The 26,191-nt window shown below is 43.4% G+C and overlaps 1 protein-coding gene across 1 annotated transcript in view; it reads left to right on the top strand.

Annotated features, from left to right (window-relative positions):
• Positions 1-26,191, top strand: part of EZR (ezrin) — a 211,206-nt gene that overhangs the window by 101,215 nt on the left and 83,800 nt on the right. The window contains exon 3 of the mRNA XM_078649129.1: positions 13,718-13,801. Within this exon, the coding sequence (XP_078505255.1) occupies positions 13,718-13,801 (84 nt within the window). The remainder of the gene's footprint in view (positions 1-13,717; positions 13,802-26,191) is intronic.

The following is a 26,191-nucleotide window of genomic DNA, read 5'->3' as shown; positions in this document are numbered from 1 at the left end:
GCATACAAAGAATTCGCATAGTCAATGCGGGACATAACTTGTCCCAGGGTGACCTGAACGAGAGCTTCACGTGATAACAGTCTGCTAATTTTCCTAATACGACGCAGGTGGTAAAAGCAGACCGAGACCACCGAATTGATTTGAGCCCTCATAGAAAGGTCGTTGCTGATGGTGATGCCTAGGCTCTTGACCGAGTTGACAGGGGATGGAGGTGAGCCAAGGCAAAGGGGCCAGAAAGTGGAGTTCCACGGGTTACCTGGGGGCCCCGTAAGGACCCGCTCAGTCTTATTGGGGTTAAGTTTGAGCTGTGCTTTGCCTATTAGCTCTATCAAGTCATCTGTGAGGTCATACACACCATAGCTTTCCTTGTTTCTGCTTTGGCGAACGAATTGATAATGGCTATTGATAATGGCTTTTCAAGTCCTGTCTGCTAGTGATCAGGAGGAATAGATTGGTTTTTTCCTGTGCCCTACTTTAGTGATGAGGTACGTCACCGCCACATTTATATTGCTTTGGTAGTACGCACTGTTTAGTACATGAACGTCCTCGCCCTGGGCTGGTCGAGGCATTACGTTGCACCCTTTTGAAGAGTTAGGATTTTTTTTGCTGCTCATTTGAGATTGCAGCTGCTGGCATTTAGTAAAGCACGTCAATTAATTCTGTGCTGCTCACTGTTGTCAGTTTCTTGTGGTTAAGGTCACCACCTTTCTTCAGGGAAAAATCTCCACTGTTTCTTCATGTTTGGAGATGCAGGGGCTAGAACTCGAACAAGGATTTGTGGCACTCTGCTCGATTCTTTTTTTAACATGGCAAATCTGACCCCGTTTGCTTAAACAATCATTTTGGAATCGTATAGGCAGTAAAACCTTCTAAAGTTAGTACTTTTTGTACTTACCGTTTTAAATTTATGAAGGGAAAATATACAGGGTTGGGCTGATTTTTATTTTTTTCCACCATTTTATTTTTACAAGCCTTGACATTGGCGTAAAAATACAGAGTACGTTTTTGAAACGCTTGTCAGGGGTTGACCATTCTACGTTAACTATTTTGCATGAATTTGGAAAACTTCGCATTACATGGTGGTGCTTGTCTGGGTGTGATGCGGGAAGTGGTTTGCTGACGGATTCCTCGCACATGCGTAGAGTAAACCTGTCACAAAATACCTGTGCTATTATTCTCTTTCTACAGTGGGTCATGAGTTCTTGGGCCTTTTAAAGATGAAACCGGTTTTACTGCGCCTCTCCTCAGATTACACATAGTTGTGCTGGTGTTTTTGTTGCCACATGTCCACCGGTTCTAAGGGGATTTGTAATTTATTTTTACTTTCTTGAGAACAAAACATATGTGCTCACTTGTTGGAATTATAGAGTTTTTCCTTTGTCCGGTGTTAGTTGTTTTCTCCCTCACCGACTCCCAATTAGCAGAAAGAAAGTTTGACAATTCACAATAAAGGCAATCTAATTGAAATTGCATTTAAAAAGTGCTTACTACCCCCAGACAAGTCATCCAAGTGTTTTTTTGGCATGTAGCAAGGTACTCTGGAACCCAAAAGGATTAGTGGTGAATCAATATAGTGCAATATGAAATCAATTTGAGCGGTGGATATGTTAGTCTTTTATTTGGATTAAAAAGAATAGTAGAGGGGTAGAAGACGGAAGGGTTTGCATTAATATAGCGCTTGCTACCCCTGATGAGGTGTCCAATTGCTTTTTGACAAGTAGCACGCTACTCCGGAACACAAAATGGATTTGTGGTGAATTAGCATACGGAAATATGAAGTTACTTTGATTTGAGCGTGAACATTTTAGTCTGTTTCATGGATTGAAAAAGGATAGTGGAGCGATGACTATTATCTCTTTTCTACACAATCACGACTTTTCTTTCTTTTTTTCTATTCTACTTCTCTCTTAACTGTCTAATTGTTTTACTATGGACCAGTTCAATCCCCAACGTGAATTGGTAATTTATACCATGTAACACGTGTAAATGTAAACCAATCACTACTAATACACTTTCAACTCATTTTTCCTAAGCTCCATTGCACCTAAATGTTTTTAGTTGCACACCTTTTCTCTTGGTCTATTATTAGGTTTCACAAATTTTGCCCCCTTATTTTACATCAAAACATACCAGGGCGCAAAACATGCATATTAGATGCCTGAAGATCTTACACAAAATAAACAATTACAATTCAAATACCAAAAGAACAAATTGAAAGAACAGAATGTGTAGAGGTAGAGTGCATATTCACCCTTTGGGAATGCAAAATAACAGATCTTTAATGTTACCCAATTCAGTGCTACTCGGTTAATCAACCTTAAAAGGGTGAAAGGCAGAGTGAACCTGCCAAAGTTCAACCCAGTATCCATGAGATACCATTGAGATTCTGCACGGGATATATTTGTCCACTTAGTCACCAGACCCGGCTAAGATCAACTTAAATAGATACAAATTAAAAAAGCAAAACAATTAAATGACTACATAATTGAATGCATGGACTATGGGAATGCCCTGCTGATCTCAGTAAATGATACTCTGCTGTTGAAAGTGCAGGTGGCCCCGAATTCTGCTGCGCGACTGATCTGTAACCTTCCTTCGAGCTCGCCCTCTTCTCCGATCCTCAGAAAGCTTCATTGTTTGCCTATTAAGAAACGTGTCATCTTTAAACATTGCTGTTTGACACACAAAGCTCTCTTTAAGTTGTGGCCAGCTTATCTATCGTCCCTGCTAAATCCTTACCTTCTTTCTAGATGTCTGAGATCGTCAGACAAGGTGTTTTTGGTGATTCCTCACATACACACCCAAACTTCCTTTTGGCCTTTGCTGTTGCCTCGCTTCTCTTCTTTCAAGAAGGGTCTTAAAACTTGGTTGTTTTATACTTTCTTTTTCTCCTCTCGTGCAGTGAAGCGCCAAGAGGCTTCTTCGGGAGTGAGTCACGCACAATATTAAATGATTAAATAAACACATGGCAGTTTTGGGACCAGCAGTAACACAGTTGGATCAATGGTGGATACATGTGATGAATTTGGAGGTGCTTAGAACAAACAAGTAAACACATGTTAGAGTTGAAATTAAATATCACTTAGCAAGCTGCAGCTCAGAATATTTAAAGAAGGTGGATTCAAAGAGTCTTCATTGGCACAGTTTCCACAACCAATTTCTCCACATAACCCTACTGTAAAGAAGAGATTTAGAAAAGGGCACCCCAAGCCCTCAACACTGTTGCACACCAAAAAGAATACCTCCACCACGGCTCAGATTAGCAAATGGTTCACGGATAGAGCGAGATGGAAAAGGATGGTGTCCAGCCCAGTGAGACCCAGGAGAGAAAAGAATCCCCTACAGCACAGTCCCTTCCATAATTAAGGCTGCAAAATCTTCAGGAAATTAGCAGCCCTCGTCTTCCCTTCCAGTACCCATCCCTGCAAATGTGTGAGAATCTTGTTTCAACACAACCTTGTTTCCACACCAAAACCAAGTAGATCATTTCCATCATTACAAGGACTGGCCAATTGCACACAAAAGACCAAACAGGGAGTCAATTGTCCTGGTAACTTGCCCGAGTTCGCCAGTTTTCAAAATGAAAGTGACCAAGACAGTTCAGCCTCGAGGGCCTGTAAAATATGACATCCATGCAAACCACTGCTTGCATGCATGTCAGCTGGTCACACCTGCCTACAATTACAGTATGAAAAAGGACCAGTAATTGATGTCCCCTTTTGAAAGCAAAACTCATAATTCCTGTCATTTATTGCATCCAATGATATAACGACCTGAGTGTAATGCTATTTATTGGGTGCGTTAAATATCGATTTAGTTACGCGGGCCAATATTGCCACATGTCTACCACTATTTCCGAATCACACTGAAATATATGACTCACCAGACTTGTCACAGCCTTTCTTTGGTAATGGGTGAGCATCAAGAAGCTCTAGGCAGGCACCCAAAGCCTGCCCTGCCAACTCATTATCTAGTTTCAGCATAGTCATTCTTGTGTAGATGTAGGTCAGAAAATGTGTCCTCATTTTTCTGTCTTTCTTGGTAATGCATTGTTCTTATTCAGTAGCCGTACGTGGGTCACACTTGGGGTAGCACCATCATAGTATAACCGATGTGGCGCCTAGTATTTTGCGGTTAGCACATACTTCACCCTCAAGGTTGAAATGAATGAGAGCGTTGTTTGACCAGGACACAGCCGGTATTTGTGATTGCAAGCTTTGTGTTGAAGTAAAATGCCAAGTCAAAAGGTTAGCATGCATCATGTGATGGCCAATTGGTTAGTTGGGAAAATTCCAAGATCTTCATATCTGTGAAGATCTTTAAGGTGTTGGAGTTGAAAGCGTTAACATATATGTCAACACATTATTTTTCTCTCTAAACAGTAGGTAGGTGTGGTATTTTTTCGTTCTTGATATTCAGCTTGAATTGTAAGCACAGAGGTCTAAAGAAAAGATGAGGAAAAAAAGGATGTTTGGGTGCTTTTCACACCCAATGTGCACATGCTCTCCTGTTCCTGAAGATGAGAGTGCAAGTTGAATGTGAAAACCATTGAGTTTGTGAATATAGAGCTCTTAAGTTTTTCCATGCCTAAGTAGCTTACCCAGTCTTTTTATTTAGCATTTTGGGACTTTTAGTCCCACTTCCTAGATTAAATGAGAACCATAGGTCTCTGAATGCAAATAAACCCCCTGTATAAACTACTGAGGCTTAGACCTGGGAAATTTGAGTGTTCTGTGAATACCCATTGAGTTATGACTTTTCAGGGTGACCCCCTCCCTCCAAGCCGTTATGGAACCCCTTTATAGTCTTGGACTTTAGCATTACAGCCAAATGCATCCTGGGTGCGGTAGCCTCACTATGCTTCAATTGAACTAATCAGACTAACACACGTGAAATCAGTGATTTGCAGATGAATAGTTCAGGACTGAAGATATAGTCTGTAAATAAGTGAAGTCACTATGTATTTATTTGCCAAATCCACACCGTCTCTCTGCTGTGCATCCATATTCCCACACTTATCATAAAGTTACTAGAGCAGGAAATCTACCATAGCTGCAGATTTTGCATGGTGGTAGTAAATTCCATCTCAAAGGATAACTGTCCATAGACACTGATTTTGTGTCTCAGGATCTATCCTGTGGGATCAAGTGGGATTTCTGCACAGTATGTGCACAGAAAATGTTGCGAATTAGATTCTGTAGAGCTCTCGAGTTTCTGTAGTCCACCTGTGAATAGCTCATCCAGTCCAGGCTTTTTCTTTGTATTCTGGGACTTGTAGTCTGGATTTAATACTAGTCTGGGATACACAGAACTGTAAATACTACACTACTCAGAAATAAATATCCGAATTGGTTGAGCTACCTCCACGTGTACCTGAGAAACTTGAAAGCTCAGCATTTTTGGGCGTGCCCCTTATCTGTGTACGTATTGCGTTAGACGTCCAGAGAAACGTGAAAGCTCAGCATTTTTGGGCGTGCCCCTTATCTGTGTACGTATTGCGTTAGACGTCCAGAGAAACGTGAAAGCTCAGCATTTTTGGGTGTGCCCCTTATCTGTGTACGTATTGCGTTAGACGTCCAGGAACTGTTACCGGAACTGTGGCCGGAAATATTCCAAAGCCTTTGTATCATTTTTGAACACCATAAAGGTTTAGTGGTGCGGAGCTACTTCTGCTTCTTACCCCCAGATGCATCAACAACCCATTTAGCGATTCCTTAATAGCGAAAAATACCGATTCGCTATTAAGGAATAGCAAAATGGAATGCATCAAGAAATCACAAAAAAAAATAGCGATTTCTTAGAATTCCTTAATTGCGACTCGCAAATTGCGAGCCGCAATTAAGGAATACCTCCCCATTCATTCCTTTGGGCCTAGAGGCCCATAGGAATGAATGGGAAGACATTCTCCATTTGCGATTCGCAATTAGCGAATCGCAAATTGAGATTGCGATTTCAAGGACACCCTGTTGCACCCCCTGAAATTGATCTGTGCACATATGTTGCGCACACACATGCCCTTAGGGCATGTGTGTGCAACATGAAACTTTGAAAAATGCACTATTGCAAATTACCATGAAGTTGTACTTCATGGTAATTTGCGTGCCCTATTAGCGAATTCGCTATTTTTGAAACTTTCATACATTGCATTTAAGGGATCTCAATTTGAGATTCCTTAAATGCAAATAATCGCAATTTAGCGATTTCTCAATTAGCGATTTTTGCATTTGGGATGATGCATCCCAAATGCAAAAATACCGGTCGTAAAGGGGCAGATTCTCAGAATCTGCCCCTTTGCGAGCGGATTTTTGTTTATTGCATCTAGCTGTTCTGTGAAGGCCTACTGTGGCGGTGGGTGTAAAATGCGGTAAGTGCAAAAAAAAACCTGTTGGTTTCCAAAATATGCATGTTTCGGTGATCCACACATATGGCACTAAGCGTAGATTGCTTATGGAAATGTGTACCTGAGCAAAGAATTCGGTCATGCCCGAGCGCCATGGAGAGAGCTTTAATTTATTTCCTGCTATTACGCTAGTGCACAGCAACAATATTGCATTCGCGCTGTCGACAAAAGAGTCCTTCATTTATGTGCCGTATTTCAATTGCTGACTTGAGGCAAGTTCGAACACGGGCAAATTATGACCAGGCTAACTATTTCCGTTTGTTTAATTAATGAGTATATTCATTTGAAACATTTGTTCCTTTCTACGAGTGGCTACATTTGTATCGCATGGTGGCCGCTTGGTAAATGGTTACTTTGTTTGACTACGTAGCTGCCAAGGTTTCAGACTGCTTATGTGTGACATTTTCATAATTTCAGTGTAATTATGCGTGACATTCAACGACCATGAGTGACACTTTCTCGAGAGCAAAATCAACCAATACATAGCTGCCAAGTTTTCTGATTCCTTAAGTGTGACATTTCTGTGCTTTCATAGTGTTTGTGTGACATTGTGTGACTCTTTGAGTAATATTTGATGGTGAGTGTAATCAAGTGGTTTTATCCATAGGAGTGTATGCCCATACCACCACCCTGTACACACATTGGACATACGTTCAGCTCAGCTGAGTTGTGATGATATGCCCTTGATGGGCCAAAATGTATTGATTGTAGTATGGGATATACCAGCGCCTGCATATTAATGCAATTCACAAGGCTGTTTTGAAACTATTTATATTCATTGACACTACTAAGGCAGGCGGTCTCATGCAATGGCGATGTTCTAAACCAGCATTTAATGTAGCCAACAGACCCAGTTAATGGATAATCAATCGGACTGCAAAGTCCGCACTGGCAGAAAGTCTAATTCACACGTGAGAAGGCCACTTGGCAACCACAGCCTCACCTGCAAAACACAAACCCAGCAAAACTATAAATAGTATTTCTCATTCAATGGCATTTCCCAGCTGTAGGAGGAGGAATTTCAGATATGTACATTTTTTTCATTTACTTAAATTGGACCTGCAAACATTAATTTATTGGAATTAGTTTGCCACGTACGCACTACAGTCAGCAAGTGTTAAGCCTCCCTATCTACGTGGCCCGAATACGCTTACCAGCAGTTGCAACATAGTTCTGGAACACGCTCAGGCCCAGTCGGGTAAGAGTGCATCTTCTCAGGCTCTTATGTAAGCTTGGTCAGCAGAGTTCATACAGTTGTTTTGACCAATGGAGCTGGCTGCCTCCAGGTGTCACTGTCTGATAGCTAATTATAAAGAGTAGAGCCATCCACAACAAGTCAGGGAATTCGAGGTATCCTGCTTAGCTGTCCCTGCATCTTGTTTGCGTGCCAAATTACCGCTCATGCAGTAATGCGGGATCTTAACTTAAATTGTGTTACGCTAACACAACATGCGTGGCACTTGGCAGGACTGACACTATGTGCAAGTTATACATATGTAGCATGAAATGGCACACACAGCGCAAGTTGCAAAGCTACAATCCTCTCCTATGTTTAGGTCTGGCTTTTGAGTGCATCAGATGTTTCATCAGAGTATTGTTTTTCACAAATAGTCATAAATAATATATGTCCAGAGAGAGCAGACCTGCTACATTTTCAAAAATATCCACCGCATGAGAAGAGGTGGGGCTTTGGAGGGGGGCGGAGCTTTGGGCAAGCACTACCTAAACACACTTGCGCCATCCATCAGGTGTCCTTTCCCGCCCAAAAAACGCCGCATATGCTTCAGAGGCTGTTCCTGGTGTCCTTGGAAGGTTTAAACCCCTGTAATGGACATCAGCTGTGGTGATCCTCCATCTCACAGGAGCTGGAAACACACATTCGCTACCTGCTCCCTATTTCTCTCATTGAATGAATGAATGAATGAATGAAGGTGCTTGTAAAGCACAGCGTTCACTCCAAGGAGCATCTTGGCGCTAGCGGAAGAATAATTAAAGATCTGTAGTGGAGAAGAACTTGGATGGAACAACAGGAGTAAGTCTTAAATGAGAGAGAGCGCAAAATTATCTGGGGTGGCAAAAATCCAGGTTTTTAGAAGCCTCCTGAACGTAAGTTCCGTTTGTGTGTGTCTCAGCTGGGTGGGCAGAATGTTCCAGGCTTTTGTCCCCAGCACAGCCATTGCCTAATATGTGTAATATCAGCTCCTCACTAGGTGATCGTGTGAAGGGATCCAATATTGTATGATGCACAGTGACACCCTGTGCAGCACTTTTCATTCAGTGGTTTGTTAAATTGTCATTCAGATTATGCATCCTCATACCACAACATACAGTATTGGAAAATGAGTCAGGCCCAGGTCAGCGTTTGGCTAACTTAACTTTGAGTGGCTGCACTCTGCTTCTTCACATTGTTCACAATCAACAAAAAAGTTAATTTGTCTTTGGTGGTCAGTGCCGGGGCTGTTTGTTATGTTTATTTTGATATTAGGGACAAAAATGTTTATTTTTACTATATAATGCAATATCATTGAAACAGAATACACTGCCAAGGCCAGAACTTTGCCAATGCTTGTTCTATTTTTGTACAATGACCCATGCATACTTTGCGCATGCACGTTACCCTTCTTAATGAGTTCAAGTTACTTTGAGCCCATAAAAAGTTTGGTGGATCATTGACAATTCTGCTTGATTTGAGACATTTTAAGTGGGAAGTTTGTTCTATTCTTTTAATACAGTATGCTAGTGCATCACAATTCCAAGCTTTCCTTGGGGGACCAATTAAAAAAATACGCGAAATTACCAATGAAATTATACTCTTGTATTGTTGACACGTCAATTGAATACAATGCACAGTGTAAATGCTTGTAGTACTCTCTTTACGTCACACAAACATTACAGCATTGTAAAGACACTCCTTTATTGACGTTGTCATGTGGAGCAATGTGTGTTGTAACTATGTTATGTAAGCAACATAATCACACCATGATCGACAAAGGATAGAAAGAGAAAACATATTCTGTAGTAATGGCTTTACTCGAAGGGAGGAGCGGGCCTGGCCTTCCTTAAATGATGAATGCAGGTGTAATTCAGGAGTGTGGGGGGGGGGGGGAGGTGTGGATTAGTCTGCTGTTTATCAATGGCTGGTTGCCCCATACAAGGAGTAAGTCAGTGTCCACGGTGACACACAAAAAAATGAATGGAATCTGAGCCTATATAATTTTAAAAGGGCAATTTAAGCTAATTAATCAATTGGTGATTTCCTGTTATAAACAGTACATCTAAACCCGAGCGAGTGGCATGTAGCTGTCGGTATCTGGCAGGACGTGGCCTTCATTGTGACACTACCTAATCTTTTTAGCTTATGTTCAATCAATATTTCTATGTTGGAGTAGGTGGGTTCCTTTTGTGCCACATTTGAGAGAGGTTGGACTGAAATTCTCTGCAAAAATTGGATTTGTAAGAGTATCAGGATTTTTAGAGCAAAAATTCTTACATGAGTAAATAAAGTGACTCCTGCCCTATTGTCAAGGACTGCCTATGTTCTAGGGTCTGGTGGCTCAGTGGACTAATGCATCCACTGCAGGGGCCTGTGTTCGACCTCATGGTCACAGGTTCAAATCCCAGCGGGTCCACTCAGCCTTTCATCCATCTGAGGTCAATAAAATGAGTACGATTGAGTTGGGTAACAATACACATCTGTTATTCAGCGCCAAGAGACCTATGGGTGAACATGCGCTTTACAAATACACATTATGTTATGTAGATATGAGTGGTGTTCTATGTTTCCTCCCGGACCCAAGATTTTCAGGTGAAGCTCTGTTTCCAGAAGGATGCAGGGTTAGACCCACACACAAGAGTACACTTTGATTTTTAACGACCACCATACGTATGTTAAATAAAAGGTTGCATGTAGATATAGATGCAGCTGGAACACACTTTGTTGATTAGAGTAGTGGCGTAGCTACCAAGAGTGCTGCAGTTGCAGCTGCATAGGAGTCTAATGGACCCACTGCATCCGAATTGTAGCTAGTTTTGTTTTACTAGAAAACCAGGGGGTGGAGTCCTATTTTCCTTGCTAGCAATTAGGGTCATGTCAGCGTTGCTATGCCACGGGGCATTATGTAATCCTATTAAATCCCTGCTGTGAAGGAGTCGGAGGGGGAGCTCTCTTTAACGTCCTACTGCAACATTCAGTCAAAGGTCCTTGCATGTTTGTGAAATGCCTGAATCTCAGAGCTTTCTCATCACATTTTGCTCATGGGCCACATTTTATTTTGTTTTTTGCCACTGGTTCTAATAAGTGTCTGTCAGTCTAAATTGTATTATTGTGAATACTGTGGTTTCTTCAAGTGCGTTGTGGATAGGATTTAGTATGAACAACTCGAGTGGGAACCGGAAGAGTAGTGTTGAGATGAAGCCAGAGGAGTGACAGTGAGGTAGGCGGGGAAATACAAAGCGGACCTATTCAAAAACATTTGCTCCCCTTTTCAGTTTGTCCTTCAACAATTGTATTTGAATGATCTGAGTTTATATAGTTCTCCTACCACTTGAGATACTACGATCACCGTTTTTTTGATTGGTTGTTGATATATGTGGAGCCACACATACACAGGGTAGTTGTAACTTAAACAAGAGACAAGTTGATTTCCTAAAGTTCTAGGCTTCCTTCGTTGCGAAGCTATAAGTCTGTCACATTTGAAATTGATCAAAAATGTATGCAGAATGAAATGCTTTACTTGGCCAAGTCTACTCTTGCCCGAGCCTACGATGTGTGAGTCGACATATGTCAAGCATCTTCTTTGTCTCTGGCGGAGTGTATAGACTTAGGCCGAAACCAGTCTTGGGTTACTTGTGTTCTGGTTCTCAGAGTTCATGACTTGGGTATTCGGGCTTGACTATTCCTATTGGAGCAGGAGCAAGACTAATTTGCATATGGCTCAGTGTAATCTGAGGTAGTTAGAGAGGCAAAAGAAGAATGGGTTGGAATGCTGCCCTAGGCGATAGCCAGTGGTTAGGCAAATTGCAAGCATTCCTTCCATCACCTTTTGTGTGTTTGATGCAATGCCTTAAATGGCCAAGGGTACGCCCAGATGTGGGTCCCTTACTCACTCTTCCGCTAAAACCAAACTATACATGACTGAAGAGGTCCAAATGGTTCAAAACTGGTCTTGAGTTGCTTGTGTACCAGTTCATAGAAGACTTGGCTTGGCAGTTTGGGCTGGACTGTTCCTATTGGAGAAAGCCTGGTTTGCATATGGCTGGGTCTAATCTGAGGTAGCAAGCGGAGTAAAGGATGGCTGGGTTGTAATGCTACCAAGTGCTTAGACTTATTGCAAACCTTTTTCCCATCATCATTTGTGTGTTTGACATAGGCAGATAATACATTGAGGGACATATTTATATTGGTCACCCAGCGCAGTGCCGCACTTCACCTTGATGCGCTGAGTGATAGGAAAATTGCAGGAATGCCCAATACTTAACATTATACGGCGCACACTTGCCTTTTCTTAGTTCTCGTGCACAATGTGCTGGGGTGCCTGCATTGCTAGCAGGATTGTTTTTGTGCAGCAAGGGGCACCTTCTTACACAAAAACAATCCCCTGAGGCATTTTCTTCTTTCTATGTGTGCTGCATATTGCAGCAATGCGGATAAATAAACTTATTTCTCCTCGTTACGACTCACCTGGGGAGGCGTAGCCGTTATGGTGCATTACCAGGTCTACAACTAATGGTAAATCTGGGAAAACATCAAAATCCATGGGTTTTCTGTGGGAACACCCACGCACCATCCAGGAAATGTCTCCTTGGGGCGTAGTAACGCAGCGATGTGCACTGCGTTGCGTTACCATGTATTTATCAAGCTACTCTCCTTGTGTGGCTTGATAAATCGCATCTCAAGCATTGTCACTTTTGCACCCTGTTACGAGGTGCTAAAGCAACGCAACCCTTCATAAATAAGACCCTGATTGTTTGCAGCCCACTTCCAAAGGTCTATAGAAGCAAGTTTGAATAAAAGGCTTTTTCATGCTGCAGCTCCCTGAGCATTATGAGTAATTTGAAGGAAAAAATGTAAATGTACTCATTTTGAATTCCGCAGGCAGTCTACTGTTCAAATGTTCAGTTTTAATGAGTTTCCCTGGGTTCAGAGGTTACAAACTTAACATAGTAGCATACTCCTTCTGACAAGTGGATGTAATCCGTTGGCCAATCGTCATCACCTTCTCCGTACTCGTTGGCATTTTTGTATCTCATAACCTGCGAGACCATCCTATTGTTTGAATTATGTTTCAGTCGAGGGCGTATCTCACTTTATGTCGAATTAAGAATGGTGAATGGGGAGGTGATAAAATGGGACGCTTCACTCAGTTGTAAACTGCAGGAACTGGCATGCACTAAAAAAACATATGTAAAGTTGTGTCTCTGTGAAGAGAGAATAATCCAGATAGGTTCTGGTCACTCGTGGACTGCGATGGGGGTATTGTTGAAGGTTCAGGCATTTTCCATTCTCGTGTTGTTTTTATTGTGATTTTTATACTCCCTCAAATTTAAATGGATCATTGATCAAAAATTTAGGAGGAAATAGACCAATGACCATTTCCTGGATGTACAATAGTCTCTATATTCACACATTGTGTAACTTGTTAAACCTTTCTTCTGAAAAATATATTTCAGCTCTTATTCTAGAACCACTAAAAAAAAATTGTCTTTAAAAACGTATACAAAACAACAAGCGATTGCCACATTTTGTGCATGTGAACGAAACAGACAACGTTCCAAATTGAAGGTGCCATTATGATCACAAAGTTTAGCAACCTAATGATAATGATGAGGATGATAATGATATTTATTTATAAAGCGCGCAAATACCAAAATGGTGTCTCGGCGATAAAGAACCATGAGCAAACCCTGCCTAACACCCATCACTGGAACAGTGAACAACTGAACAAACTGAAGTTGAATGTCCACATTCTAAAAGTAATAAGAAGTGTTAAGTACTTGGAGAAAGGTCCATAGCTCTTGGGACGGGGGGTTTCAATCTGCATTTGTGCCTTTTAACCAGCTTATTGTAAATCACTCTCCTATTAATGAATAAGGGCAAATGTATTCCTGAAAATGTCATATTCAATGACATTCAATTGGAATAAAGCACCATATTGGCCTTTTGGGGAACAGCACAAATCTTGTTTTGGAGTTCACGCTTTTGGTAAGTCCCATAAGATTTTGAATTGAGCGTTTATAATTCAATTTTTTAACCAGGTGAATGGCTTTGATATTATGCACTCATTTCGTGACGTGTTGTCCTCTTTTTCATTTTTTCAGATCAATGTTCGTGTCATCACAATGGATGCAGAGCTGGAGTTTGCCATCCAGCCCAACACGACGGGCAAACAACTGTTTGACCAGGTCAGTGACTCTCAATGTTTGATTGCTGAATTTCAATTTGTTTGCACTGCAGAGCAAAATGGCCGGGGCAAGAGGCAGATGAAAGGGCTGTTGCGCATTATAACATTGCCTCATATTCGGATGAACCTTTGCCTCTAAACCAGCAGTGGCGAATTGCTTGAAACTGCCCTGACAAATTAATATTTGATTCGAACAGTTTTGTATTAAAAGCTAATGATTGGGCCCTTCCACGCTTTGCGACAAATGCAACAATAAAGAAACAGAACCAGAAAGTGTTTAACTATATAAATTCTAATCTTCTTGTGAATTTAATTTCTTGTGTTTTCCAAGCATTTGCTCCGGAAATCTCTACCTCTCACAGGGCTTCAGCAGTTTGCTTTGAAATGCTAACTCTGGACCTGGTGGTTTTTCTGCCAAACGTAATCCAGGTATTTAGAAGTAGGCAGAACAGGGCATTTATTAATCCTTTTTTTGCCCGCATGAAGGAATTATCCCTCTGGAGCAATATCTGCTCAGGTGCTCATGTAACCTATGTGGGTGAACCTTGCTTCTTTCCCCCTCGGCAAGCAGTCTGGTTTATTCAGGAGTTCTGCACAGTTGGAATCAAGTGCAAAACTATTATGAATCCCACAATATTTCTGACCTTTTGAGAGCTCTAAAATATTTCGCATGGCTGCCCTCTTCCCTTCCCTTTGTAGCATGAATATCTGTTCACCTGTGTCATGTGCACACAGCATTACATGGTTGCCATCTAGCAAACCTCCGTAAGTAATTTGTGCCTTATCGGTAACCAACATCTCTCCACGCTCAGGGCTAATCATGATGGGCTACATTATTCTCTACCTTGGCTTGACAATGACTTCCTCGCATGTAGGTAAAGCTTGTAAATGTATCTACTTATCCAGGCTTTCAGGGAAATTCCTAGCCTACACTTGAATCCATCAGCCCGAGCTGCTGTGACTGATGGGGCCTTCTACAGTAAGGCTTTCAAAACATCAATCATCTGTTCGCGAGAAGGTGGGATCCTGCCGTCGGACTCCAGTTTTTTAACTGAACCATTGATTGTTTATCCAATCATCCACTAGGTCTTTCTCCTTTACTTTTCTTCTTCCCATATGCATCTGTCTTCCAAAGCGCAGTGAGATTGTGATTGGTTAGCTCCAGTGGTGCGGTGCCCTTGTAAATATGCCCCTTTTTGTTTGTACAAGGGTGAACTTAAATTACTGTATATGGCTATTTATTTTAGGGGAATTTGGGACAGTGTGAGGGTTAATGAGCTCCATTTTCCTCAGTTCTGGGAATGTCACGTTGGTTAGTAGCACATGGTATGATTGGTCCATCAAGGTGGTGTTGAACCTTCAACACAGCACCTGCATCTGTGCTATTGGAACTGTCAAAGGAAATGCTTCCTTCACTTATCACTGCTTGCATAGAGATGTGAGAGCGGTAATCTGTGTACTAAAGGATACATGTTGCACTTAAAGTACCCATTCTTCTGTTGAGCAACTCTTTATACCGAGACTGTTCTCTTTTCTTGATGCCTTTTCTAGTGCATCTTAGACATTAGCTTCTTTAGCCATGAAAAAAAAGTGCTGCTTTGTGATGATTTTCATGTAGACTCGTTTTTTGATTCCAGCTTTGAGTTCTTGCGTGTTTGGACCATTGCCATAGATTGTGTAAGCCTAATGAAGCATGAACACAGAAGCAGTGACCTGCAGAGCGCCCATTTTTCAGGGATTCTCAATACCATTGTTGAAATTACATAATGTTGACCATTTCAAAAAGTTAATGAATAGAGACTCGTTTCCTAGTAAAAAAATGATTTCCTTTAAAGTGTACTAAACTGAGTTTGCCTGTAAATTTCATTTCTGATTTCAAAGCAGAGTATAGTCTAGGCGAGGAAGTGGAAGTGGACATCAGCTGGGTTCGTTCTGTTGTCAATATTGTAATTCAAATAATATTTATTAATAAGAATTTATCTGGTCCATCTGGTAAAATCTGTGCTCTCTAAAGTAACAGGTAACATGCATAGGAACTGGTCAGCGCTTCCGTTGTACCATGGTCTGACAAGCCACGGGCAAGAATAGTTGCAGCTTTGAAACCCTGAAACACTCATCATAATCCTCGCTTCCCTAGTTTGTGAAAGTCACTACTCTCCTTGTTCGTCTGTTTCCTCATTAAAAACCACCTTGTTACCAATTTATGCTCCATATCAAAAGCACATCCATCCTGTTGAGCCTGGAAGTGTCCAAAGACAATGTGTTTTATGGCGGGTTACTACCTGTGTCTTATATACTTACTCATCTGTGAAGGCCATTGCATGTTTCTGTTGCTCACGGGTGCTCATAGACACTTTTCCTCTTCGTTTTCCCTATACTACCACTATCCCACTCGTCACATTATCTTCACCGACTGTACCATCTTATACAATCCTATGACAGGAACCAAGATCTTACAAATATGATATAACTGTTTCTATTTCTCTATTCTTTAGAGACTTCTATCACGCTAGTTAAATCACGACTCCATAATCTCACTGCAGTTGATCCTGTTCCAATACAGTTTAAATATTTACTTGCGCCATTTGCTTCTCTAAGAGTGATCAGGTGTAGTAATGCCGGTGACACCCAGATCATCATCAAATGTTTTCCTCTGAATTGGCTCTCTCGAAAATCGAGTCAGCACATTGATTTATGAATGTTGGCTAATAAATTAACCAGATTTAAACTGGGTATTGCACTAGGAATTTGCCTGAAATCCTGGAATTCCTCTATTTTGCCAAACCTTTGAGGGGTTTGACCACCTCATCTCCTGCTTACATAACGAACCTATGAACAGCCTTTTATAAAGAATGCTTGTTGATTTCACAATTCACTGCTGTAAATGAATCATGCAATGGTGTCTCTCTAACGGTCCAGGAAGTGCTTAGAAGTTCACTGGAAGAAAGGTGTTTTATAATGTATAACAGAACCCTGGACTACTGAGAGGACTCCAGCGGTGGGTATCCAGCCGACGGGGGTCGTGACCTGCCGAAAACTGGGGCCAGAGTATTATAGGGGCTGTTATCTGTCCAGGGACAGCAGGACTGAATGAGCTCGAGTCACAGCTTCGTTTTGCTCCTGCCCAGGCTTCTAGCTCGGCATTGCATGTAAGCCCTGCTCTGTTACAGGTAGTTCGACCAGCTGCGACTGTTGAAACTACTCATTCTTAGCAGTCTGTATCTGTTCCAGCAACTATTACAACTTCTAAACCACCACCACCTTTCCACCCAGTTATGGCAGCTCCTCTGCTACATAGCCCCAGTTCTTTCGTAAGGGAACCTTCGAACAAAGCAGTACTGCCATGTACTTCGGGTTATGGAGGGTGCATACAGTCGGAAACAATAAGACCCTTAATGTCTATAACTGATAATACCTTAGCCCGACCAAGTTTTCATCTTCCGCCTGCTGCTGCTCCCTTGGCTTTGGTCCTGGCTAATGTTCCTCGGCTCCGACCTGATAAAATGGAGTCTACTATCGATCTTATGGACAAATGCCTGCACTGGATTTCTTCCAATATAAGTGCTACTGAAAGGACCTGTCCGTTTTTGGCAAAAGAACTAATCATGGCAAGGAGGGTGGAATTGGTGGGCAGCCTGGAAAAACTTTTAAAGGGGACTGTCATTGTTAATTTTTCAAACATCACAACTCTACCTATATTGCTAGCAAACTTTTACCCCCCCCCCCAACGTAGGAGCTATGAGATAGTCCCCTTAACCTTAGATTACTTTTATGATAGACACTTTCCTAGGAAGAACAGACTGAATAGTGCCAAGCCTGTTCACACCCTATCAGGTGAAGAGAATAGGAAGCATCCCCTGGGCAATGGCTCAGTGCTAACACAGAATAGATTTGAAGTTCTTTCGACTCTGGAGGAATGTGATTGACTGGCCAGTTCGTCTTCTCACCCAATTTCGAAGATAAAGGATCCAACCCCTATGGAGACCACTGCCTCTACGTCACACAGAATAATAGAACGCATTATAAATCCTCTCCTTCCATTAGTTATTACCCCTGCACCAATGGCTGAAGTAGGCACACTTTTGGTAAATAACCAGGGGCTAACCCAGTCCACCAGAAGCCAGCTTTTTTAATAATTCGAGTGATTGTTCTTCCAGGGGCCCAAATTTAAAGGTACTGTCCAATCTTCTGCATCTCTGCCTCCTCTAGAGGCAATTACCTTAGCAGAGATTCAGGGTGCAATTAAGTCACTCCCCCTTGGTAAAGCACCAGGATTGGACAAGATCCCTGGGGATCTTTTCAGGGAAGAACCAATGATCTGGGGCCCCTACCTTTTGGATAGTATTTAATGCTATAGTTCGGGGGATGAAAATCCCAGATACATGGCTTGGAGCGGAAATATTCCCAATATGTAAAAAGGGCTCCCCCCTACTGCCCATAAACTATAGGCCAATCAGCCTGATAAATGTCACCCAGAAGTTGTTTTCGAGAATTTTGCTCGATCGTCTACATATGTGGATGGAAGATCCTGACATACTGAGTGATTACCAGGCTGGTTTTAGGAAAAATGTATCGACCATTGAGCAACTTCTTAGGCTCCAACTCCTTTATTGGAAGACAGTATCAATACAGGGTGGCAGCCTCTATTTGATATTTGTCAACTTAAAATTAGCCTTTGATATGGTACCCAGAGCAAAGTTGTGGGCAGTTCTTGATGCCCTTGGAATACCCTCAGACCTATTAGATATGATTATCTGCCTACATACTGGGAATTTTGCCCAGGTTAGATTTGGGAAATCAGGGGAACTGACATCACGTTTTCCGGTGGACAGGGGGTAAGGCAGGGCTGTGTTCTAGCCCCCACCCTGTTCTGCCTTTATGTCAAGGCCCTGGTCTCCCAACTAAGACAGGTCGAGAACAGTGATGTCCCGAAACTAGATCAAAGGAAGGTGCTCGCATTGTTGGTTGCGGACGACACCCTGTTGCTATCTAAGTCCCCAATGGGGATACAGCTAATTTTAGATAGCTTTGCCTCATTTTTCGTAAACAGGGGCCTGGAAATAAACGCAACTAAGACCAAGTTTATGGTGTTTAATCCAGTAAAATCATCTCGCCCCAACCCTACGCTAAATGGCATCCCGTTGGAAAAGGTGTCATTCTTTGACTATCTTGGGGTTACACTCTCTGAGTCTTTTTCCTGGGGACCTCAAATGGAAAAGGCGGTTTTAATGCTGGTACTGGTGGTGTTATGAACGTTGCCAAGTCCTTAAGTACTGTGGTACCAGGCCCCCCTACTGAGATATATAAAGTGCAGGTGAGAAGTGCTGCACTATATGTGGCGGAGCTTTGGGGCCATTGTCCTATGAAGGGCTTGACTTCAGCCGAGAACAAGTATATGAGATATTTGTTGAATCTTCCGCTAAGCACCCCCTTTGTTCCTCTCCGTCTTGATCTGGGTATTAGACCCATTTCTGAAGAAGCGGGACTGCGCCCACTGACCTTCTGGCGCAGAATTTGGTTGACCCCTGAGCTAGTCCCATATAGGTCTGAGCTTTGCTCGATCCTGGAGCTAACTGGGACTTGCATATATTAAAATTCTTTGTGCCAAAATTGGTCATTCTGACCTCTGGTTTAGCCCAGAGGTCTATTGTACGCAGATCTCCAGTCTTGACCTGGTGAAATCCTATAGATTGTACAGGCTCACGGCCCTGCAGGAAAACAACACCTTTGGCCAACTTACAATAGATTTTTTGAGCTTTAAAGACCAATACAGGTTTGAACCTTATATGGATGAAATCCAACCCGCACTGGCGAGGAAGCTATTTATACAATTTAGGCTGGGAACCCTTCTTCTATTTGATTTTTACAAAGAACTGGGTAAATTCTACTGTAAATACATGCCCAGCATGTAATGGTCCCCCCGAGACAGTGATGCATGTATTATTTTTCTGTCCAGGGTACAGATCATTAAGAAAATATTGGCTCATTCCACTTTGTAAAAATATGGGGTTCACTCAATGTATTGCTTCTTATCGAACTTTAAGATCTCAAACAAAAACTGTTGTGGTATTTGCCGTTTCTCGCTTGCTTCTCTCAATGTGGAAAAGGCGCCACAAGTTGCTGAAAACACTACTGTAATTGTGCAATTCTTTTTAAATCTCTTTTTTAATGTAACGAGCTGCTGCTGCTAGTCGATGCAATCTGTAAATAACTACTTTTTAAACTTTTGACTAGTGCTATTTTTAACCTATTTTTATCTTTGCGATGTGTTATTATGTGACTTTTATGGCCTTTTACAGCCGAAATAAAGTTTATAAATGGAATGGAATCTTGTTTCTCTAATCTAATAGTACCGCAGCTCATTTTTTAAACACCTTTTATCTTGTTCCCCTGTCTCCCTGCTTATTATCTTGGGACGCTGTGTGAGGTACAGAATGTGACGACCTACTTTTTGCACATACCTAAATCCAGTGATCACAGTTCTCCTGTTGCTGATTCCTTCACTGGCTTCCCATGGTATATCCAGTCAACCTCATAAGCACTTTGTGTTGTACATCAGTCATGCTACAACCATATTATTTATCAAAAAGATTACTGTGTTTCCCAAGAAGAAGTTTGAGGTTTTTAGATATTCCTCTCCTCGTTACCCACAATTCTCAGAGAGCTTTCATTGATGGATCCTCTGCCTCACAGCTTCCATGTCCTTGAACACCATGTTCAGCTCAGGAAGTAAGTTACAAATCAGATTTCCCCCCACCAATAACATCCACTACTCCTTACCTACCTGCCAATGAGCGCTGTCATTTCTCCATCAGCATGGCAGGGCTTGAGGGATTGTTAAGCACTTTAATTATAAGCCACAATTAACATATTGCTATAAGAGCATACATTTATTTCATGAACACCAGTCTATAACTTAAAAGAGATCCTTAATGCATTTAGAAGCTACCAAACACTGGAATAAGGCCTGCACGTACAAAAAGTCCTGAATAAGCAGGCAAAACTGCCGTCCAAATTTAACTTTTGAGGATCTGAGAAAAAAATCCTAATCTAAATACACTCTCCCACTTTATGATCCATTAGGGGCCCCATGCGATTTGAAACCGCCTCGACCACTAGAGAGGAAATGTGACGTGTTGGGATTGCGTTTTGGGCTTATAGGACGAAAAAAAAATTGGTATGGCAGACTTGCCACTGGTCAAGATCGCTCATGTCGTCTCTGTGGGGCAGTCTCTGAATCATTAATCCATGTTACCTGTCTTTGCCTTAATCTAAGACTCCTCTGAAAATTCTGGTTAATACCAATGTTTAGATGCTTGTCGATTAGAATTTTTCCATCTGCAGTGGGTGCCTCCTGCCTAAAGGGGGACTATGGACAGCTGACAAATCGTTTTTAAAAAATTATAAAATTGTCAATAAAAGAAATGAATTGCTGTAAGCAATAGTGATTTTAAAAACAATTGTATATAGGTGTAGTGCCGACCAATTATTCCAGCTAAATGGCTTGTTTTAATGGATATAGGAAGAGCCCCGCCATTTTTTTTTCATGAATGTTAAGCACTTTGATGCACATCTGCACTTTTCCCTCTGTATAGGTGAATTGTTGCTAATTGCACATAAGTGCCCTTTAATGCTGCTAGGCACTTTAAAGCACATCTACACTTTCTGCCCTATGCATATGTGTGAATTGTTGCTGATTGCGCGTGTCTGACAAATGTTAGTTTCATTTCTTTTTATAGGTCGAGTATTCAAGACCTCTTGTGTATACTTTAGTATATACTTCTTTGTGGACTTCAAGTCCGTCCACTGCTTTTCATTAGTTTATTTCAGTGTCCTTTAAAAATCTTTGTTAGGTAGTGGTCAGTCCTTTGCTTTGTCCCTCCTTTTTGGGTTTCGCCTGCCGAAGGCTGCGCTCTGCGCAGCTCTTCAGCGCAGGTGAAATCCTATGTCGTCAATAAGGACTCCTGGAACGTCCCCCGGCTCTCATTGGTTAGCTCCATAAATGGAGGCTAGCCATTGGGTGCCGGATCTGTCCATCAAGGCTGGACCAGATTCGGGGGCGTTCCGGAGATTTTTTCCCAGGGTGGAGTTACGTTTTTTGCCGTTCCCTCCCCTTTCACTGAAAGTGAATTCAGATGCGCTGTCCATTCCCGCCCCCTCCGTGTGCCTTTCCGCCCCCCCCTCGCTGTCCTGTGCACGTTTCCCGCCGTCCGTGTCCTCTCCCGCCCCCTACCGCCGTCCGTGTCCTCTCCCGCCCCCTCCCGCCGTCCGTGTCCTCTCCCGCCCCCTCCCGCCGTCCGTGTCCTCTCCCGCCCCCTCCCGCCGTCCGTGTCCACTCCCGCCCCCTCCCGCCGTCCGTGCTTGTTGTCTTTTGTTTCCTCCCTCAGAGCTCCGTCCAATTACTTGTATCTTTATACTTCTGTGTCCACTCCCGCCCCCTCCCGCCCCCCGTGTCCACTCCCGCCCCCTCCCGCCGTCCGTGTCCACTCCCGCCCCCTCCCGCCCCCTGTGTCCTCGTAGGTGCTTGCCGGCCGCAGTGACGGATCTCTGCATAGGTCTACAGGCGCCGCTCGTGCAGATGGATCTCAGTGTGGTCGGATCTCTGCATGGATCTACAGGCGCAGGTCGGGCAGAGGGATCTCAGGTTGCACGGATCTCTGCATAGATCTACAGGCGCCGCTCGCGCAGACGGATCTCCGTCCGCTCCGCGTGCCCTGGCAGGCCGCGCCGTGGAGTGGCAGGGGCGGGCAGCCATGTGCCACTCCAGCAGTCATTCTGCATTCATACAAATTGACATATTTCTGCTCGGCTGATCAGGCCGGCGCGCGGCTATAATCTGGATCTATCACCCCCCCTCTCAGCTCCCACCCCTCCCCCGCCCACCAGTTTATCATCCACTCAACGTCCCCTCAGCAGCAGCTGTGCGAGGAACACCCCCGCCACTTATAATGGGATGTCCGCCTCCTGCAGAGACTGGGCGCGAGGGAAAGCGGGGTGCGGATTATAAATGGGTTCAGGGGCGTAGCTGTAATGCGTGCAGCAGGTGCAGTGACACCCGGGCCCAGGCGTGCGAGGGACCCAGTGCATTTCAAGTATGCCTCTCTAAGGGGGCGCGGGCAGGGGATGCTATCCCTGCTGGCATTGGGATTCAGGACACGCTTGCTACACCACTCACTGGATTGCTGGGGTGATGCCACCCCCGGGACATTTTCTACACGAGGCTGCCCCCTACACATACAGTGAGCCTGCAGGGCTCAGGGTGGCACCACAGGGCGGGCTCTCGCCAGCTGTTGCAGGCCGCGCGAATCTGAAAACCGCTGTGCGGTGTCCCAGCTGCTCTCCTCAGCCTGTACTTGCCGGCTGCGCCTATATTAACGTGCCTATACGCGCCTCTGTGCGCCGAAATGTTATCTTTCCCGCGCAGTCAGCCATTTCTGCTTAGGTTTCACTATTAATAGTTCAGCAGTACAGTATTTGGGATCAGCTGTGAAGGGAATCCTGTCTTAAATTAAGCCCTGCCTCCTCATTGGATAACAAGAGCGCTGCTGGGTGGTGATTATAATATCACATTCCACATACAGCGCTATGAGGCTGTAGGCCTTCAGTAAGCGCTCTGTATGGGGTGACTTACACCCTACTGCACGTAATGAAAACACTGCAAGACACTGTGGAGCTCCATAACCGAGTAGGGTCATAGGGCAGACACTCGCATGACTCCTAATGTTCACTCTACGCACAATGGGGGGTACTTTGCTTCATATAATAGATAGTCGTGTGATGAGCTCCTATCCTTTCCCTACATTTCTACATTTGTAGGGACATTTAAACTCACGAGCTGTTTCTATGTATAAACAAATCTGGAAGTCAATTACACAGAAACTAGGTACTGAGCATGTTTTTGTCAATGATTTTTACATCTGGACACAATATCTGCACGTGTTTTGCAGCTGTTTTGGTCCCGTTACTAAACCATCCACACTTTAACAAAGGCGAAACCATTGCATTGTAAATGCTTGTTGTCTTTCTGTTTCCTCCCATGGAGCAGCAACCAAGCACTGTATAATTACGCTTTGGTTGTTTGTTTTGTTTGGGTAACTTTTTTTTTTAATTTGCTTCCTGCTCGTGTTAGACTGTGAAGGCATGTTCAGCTTCAGCACCTGTATTTCATTGCATCTTCCCTCCCACCCCGACCCCTTACAGCAGAATAAATACCCCACAGCTTCTTCTCCTGAGGATGAGACATTTGTATTTTCATTTTAAATGATATCTTAAATACTTTGTACTATTCAATGGTTAAGTGTGTTTTGGGCTTCTTTTGGTAGGATATATGCATGTTTGGGCTTTTTTCCCGGGGGAGTGGAGCTTGTTTATTTTTGGTAGTGTGGATGAAGGTTTCTCCTTCAGTGCTACGAGCCTGGGTATGGTGCCTTCAAAGGGGCATCCAATAAGTGCCACCCTTCATACTCTCGCCGACCAATGGTAGCACGCTTTGCTGAGGGGTGAGCATGGCCATCCTTGACGGTCTGCAAGTGGGCTCTATTTGTCTGGCTAGACTGAACCTACTCTGGTCGACGGCTATCTGTTGAATCCCATTCCTCGGCGGGGCTACTCGCGGGATAGACCCACTTGTCTGGGGTATTCTCCCCCATTCGTCACTTGGTGCGTGTCTAGTATTTGGCAGGTAACATTTCCTCCCTCTTGATTAGTCTCCATGGTGAACATCGTGGAACTGGTAGATGGAGTTTCAGAAGATGAGGTGGGTGCAGCTCCAGTACTGTGTACCCTAAGATCATGCTATTTGTACATTCCTCTAGTGCTGTTGCGCCTCTTTGTCCTTTTGAGTTTCATCCTATTCTGCACCTCCCAACTGCCATACTTCTTGCTTGTTGCCCCATGCCTTCAATCTTTTACCACCCCAATTTTATTTTTTAACCATCTCGGTTTTTCTTCCCCCTCCCTTGAACTCGTTCTACTTTCCGATTGCTATCTGCTTCTCCACCCTTACACGCTTCCTTCTTTCCCACGCCCTTTTACTCTTCCTTCTCTCGTCCTTGCACTCTTTCTTCTCTTGCCCTTGCAATCTTACTTCTCTTGCCCTTGCAATCTTACTTCTCTTGCCCTTGCAATCGTACTTCTCTCGCCCTTGCAATTTTCCTTCTCTCGCCCTTCCACTCTTTTTTTTTCTTCTTCTTTTTCTGAGGTTTATATAGCGCAAAATTGACCCAAAGGTAACGGGTATCCGAGCGCTTTACATGAGCACCAGTTTCGTTACAGAAGGACACATTCATTTTTGTTAGGCACGGGGAGGTTAAGTGATTTGCCCTGAATCACAGGATGTTGAGCGTTGTTGCAGAGACTCGCACGCGGTTCCCCAGATTTGTGGTTGACCGCCCTAGCTGTTAGGCTACATACTCTTCCTTCTCCCGCCCACCCTTGCACACTTACTTATCTCGCCCTCCACGTTGCCCTCTTTGGATGCAGCACAGGACCCTCTAAGACGCGACAGGGTTTCTGCACACGTTGTGCCTCATGCAGTCATTTGGAGTTCCTGTGGCAGGCAGTGTGTTCTCCCCACAGTACTGGTTGTATCCTGTGGACCTGGTTCCGATGCACGTGCAGTGCCATCATTGAATGGCTGTACCAGTAAAATATGCAATTCTTAAAGTGAATGATCTTCTGTGATTCTGTTGTTGACGCATGAGTTGAAGGCTGCCTGAACAATGGGTACTGCCATTCTCTGTATGCAGCAACGCCCAGATATCTTCTTTCTCTGTGCCAGCTCTCGCATCGATGTCTATGCTTGCTGTAATTTTTGGGACCTAACAGTCGTTGTGCCTGCTAAAACTGTCCCATCACTATCCATGTTTCAAACCGGGAACCTTGCACAAATGTATGTTTCTACAAAACTAAATTTAATTGTTACCTGTCATCGCTGCCTGTTTCCCATACTTCCACATTGCTTCAACTCCGTTTTGCAATCCCTTTTGCTTCCACCCCACCCTTTTCCTTCATGTTGCTTGTACCACTCCCTCCAACATGTTGCTTCTGCCACTGTGGCCCTCTGTGTTGCTTTTTCGCACTTGCACCCACTGTGCTGCTTCCATCCAGTGCCCTTTGTGTTGTTTCGCAGAACCGCTTAATAAAACAAAACACTTTTGCTCTGCCTTTCTTACTTTTTATTTTGATTCAGCATCGGGATTGCTGGGCAGCATCACAAAAAATCTTTGCTGACACTAATAGGGCCCAAAGGCGAAACCTATTTGCTTTCCCAATGCTTGTTATGTAGCAGATTATGCCTTTTATGACGGCATGGTATTCTATTAACTGATACCTCTATAGACTTTCATTCCGCAAAGCACATTTTCACTAATTAAGTAGTCAGTAAAGCCTG

This window comes from Lissotriton helveticus, chromosome 6 (assembly GCF_964261635.1).
Source record: "Lissotriton helveticus chromosome 6, aLisHel1.1, whole genome shotgun sequence".
NCBI lineage: Eukaryota > Metazoa > Chordata > Amphibia > Caudata > Salamandridae > Lissotriton > Lissotriton helveticus.
Note: the sequence above shows the minus strand (reverse complement) of the source record. Positions and strands in the feature narration are given on the sequence as shown.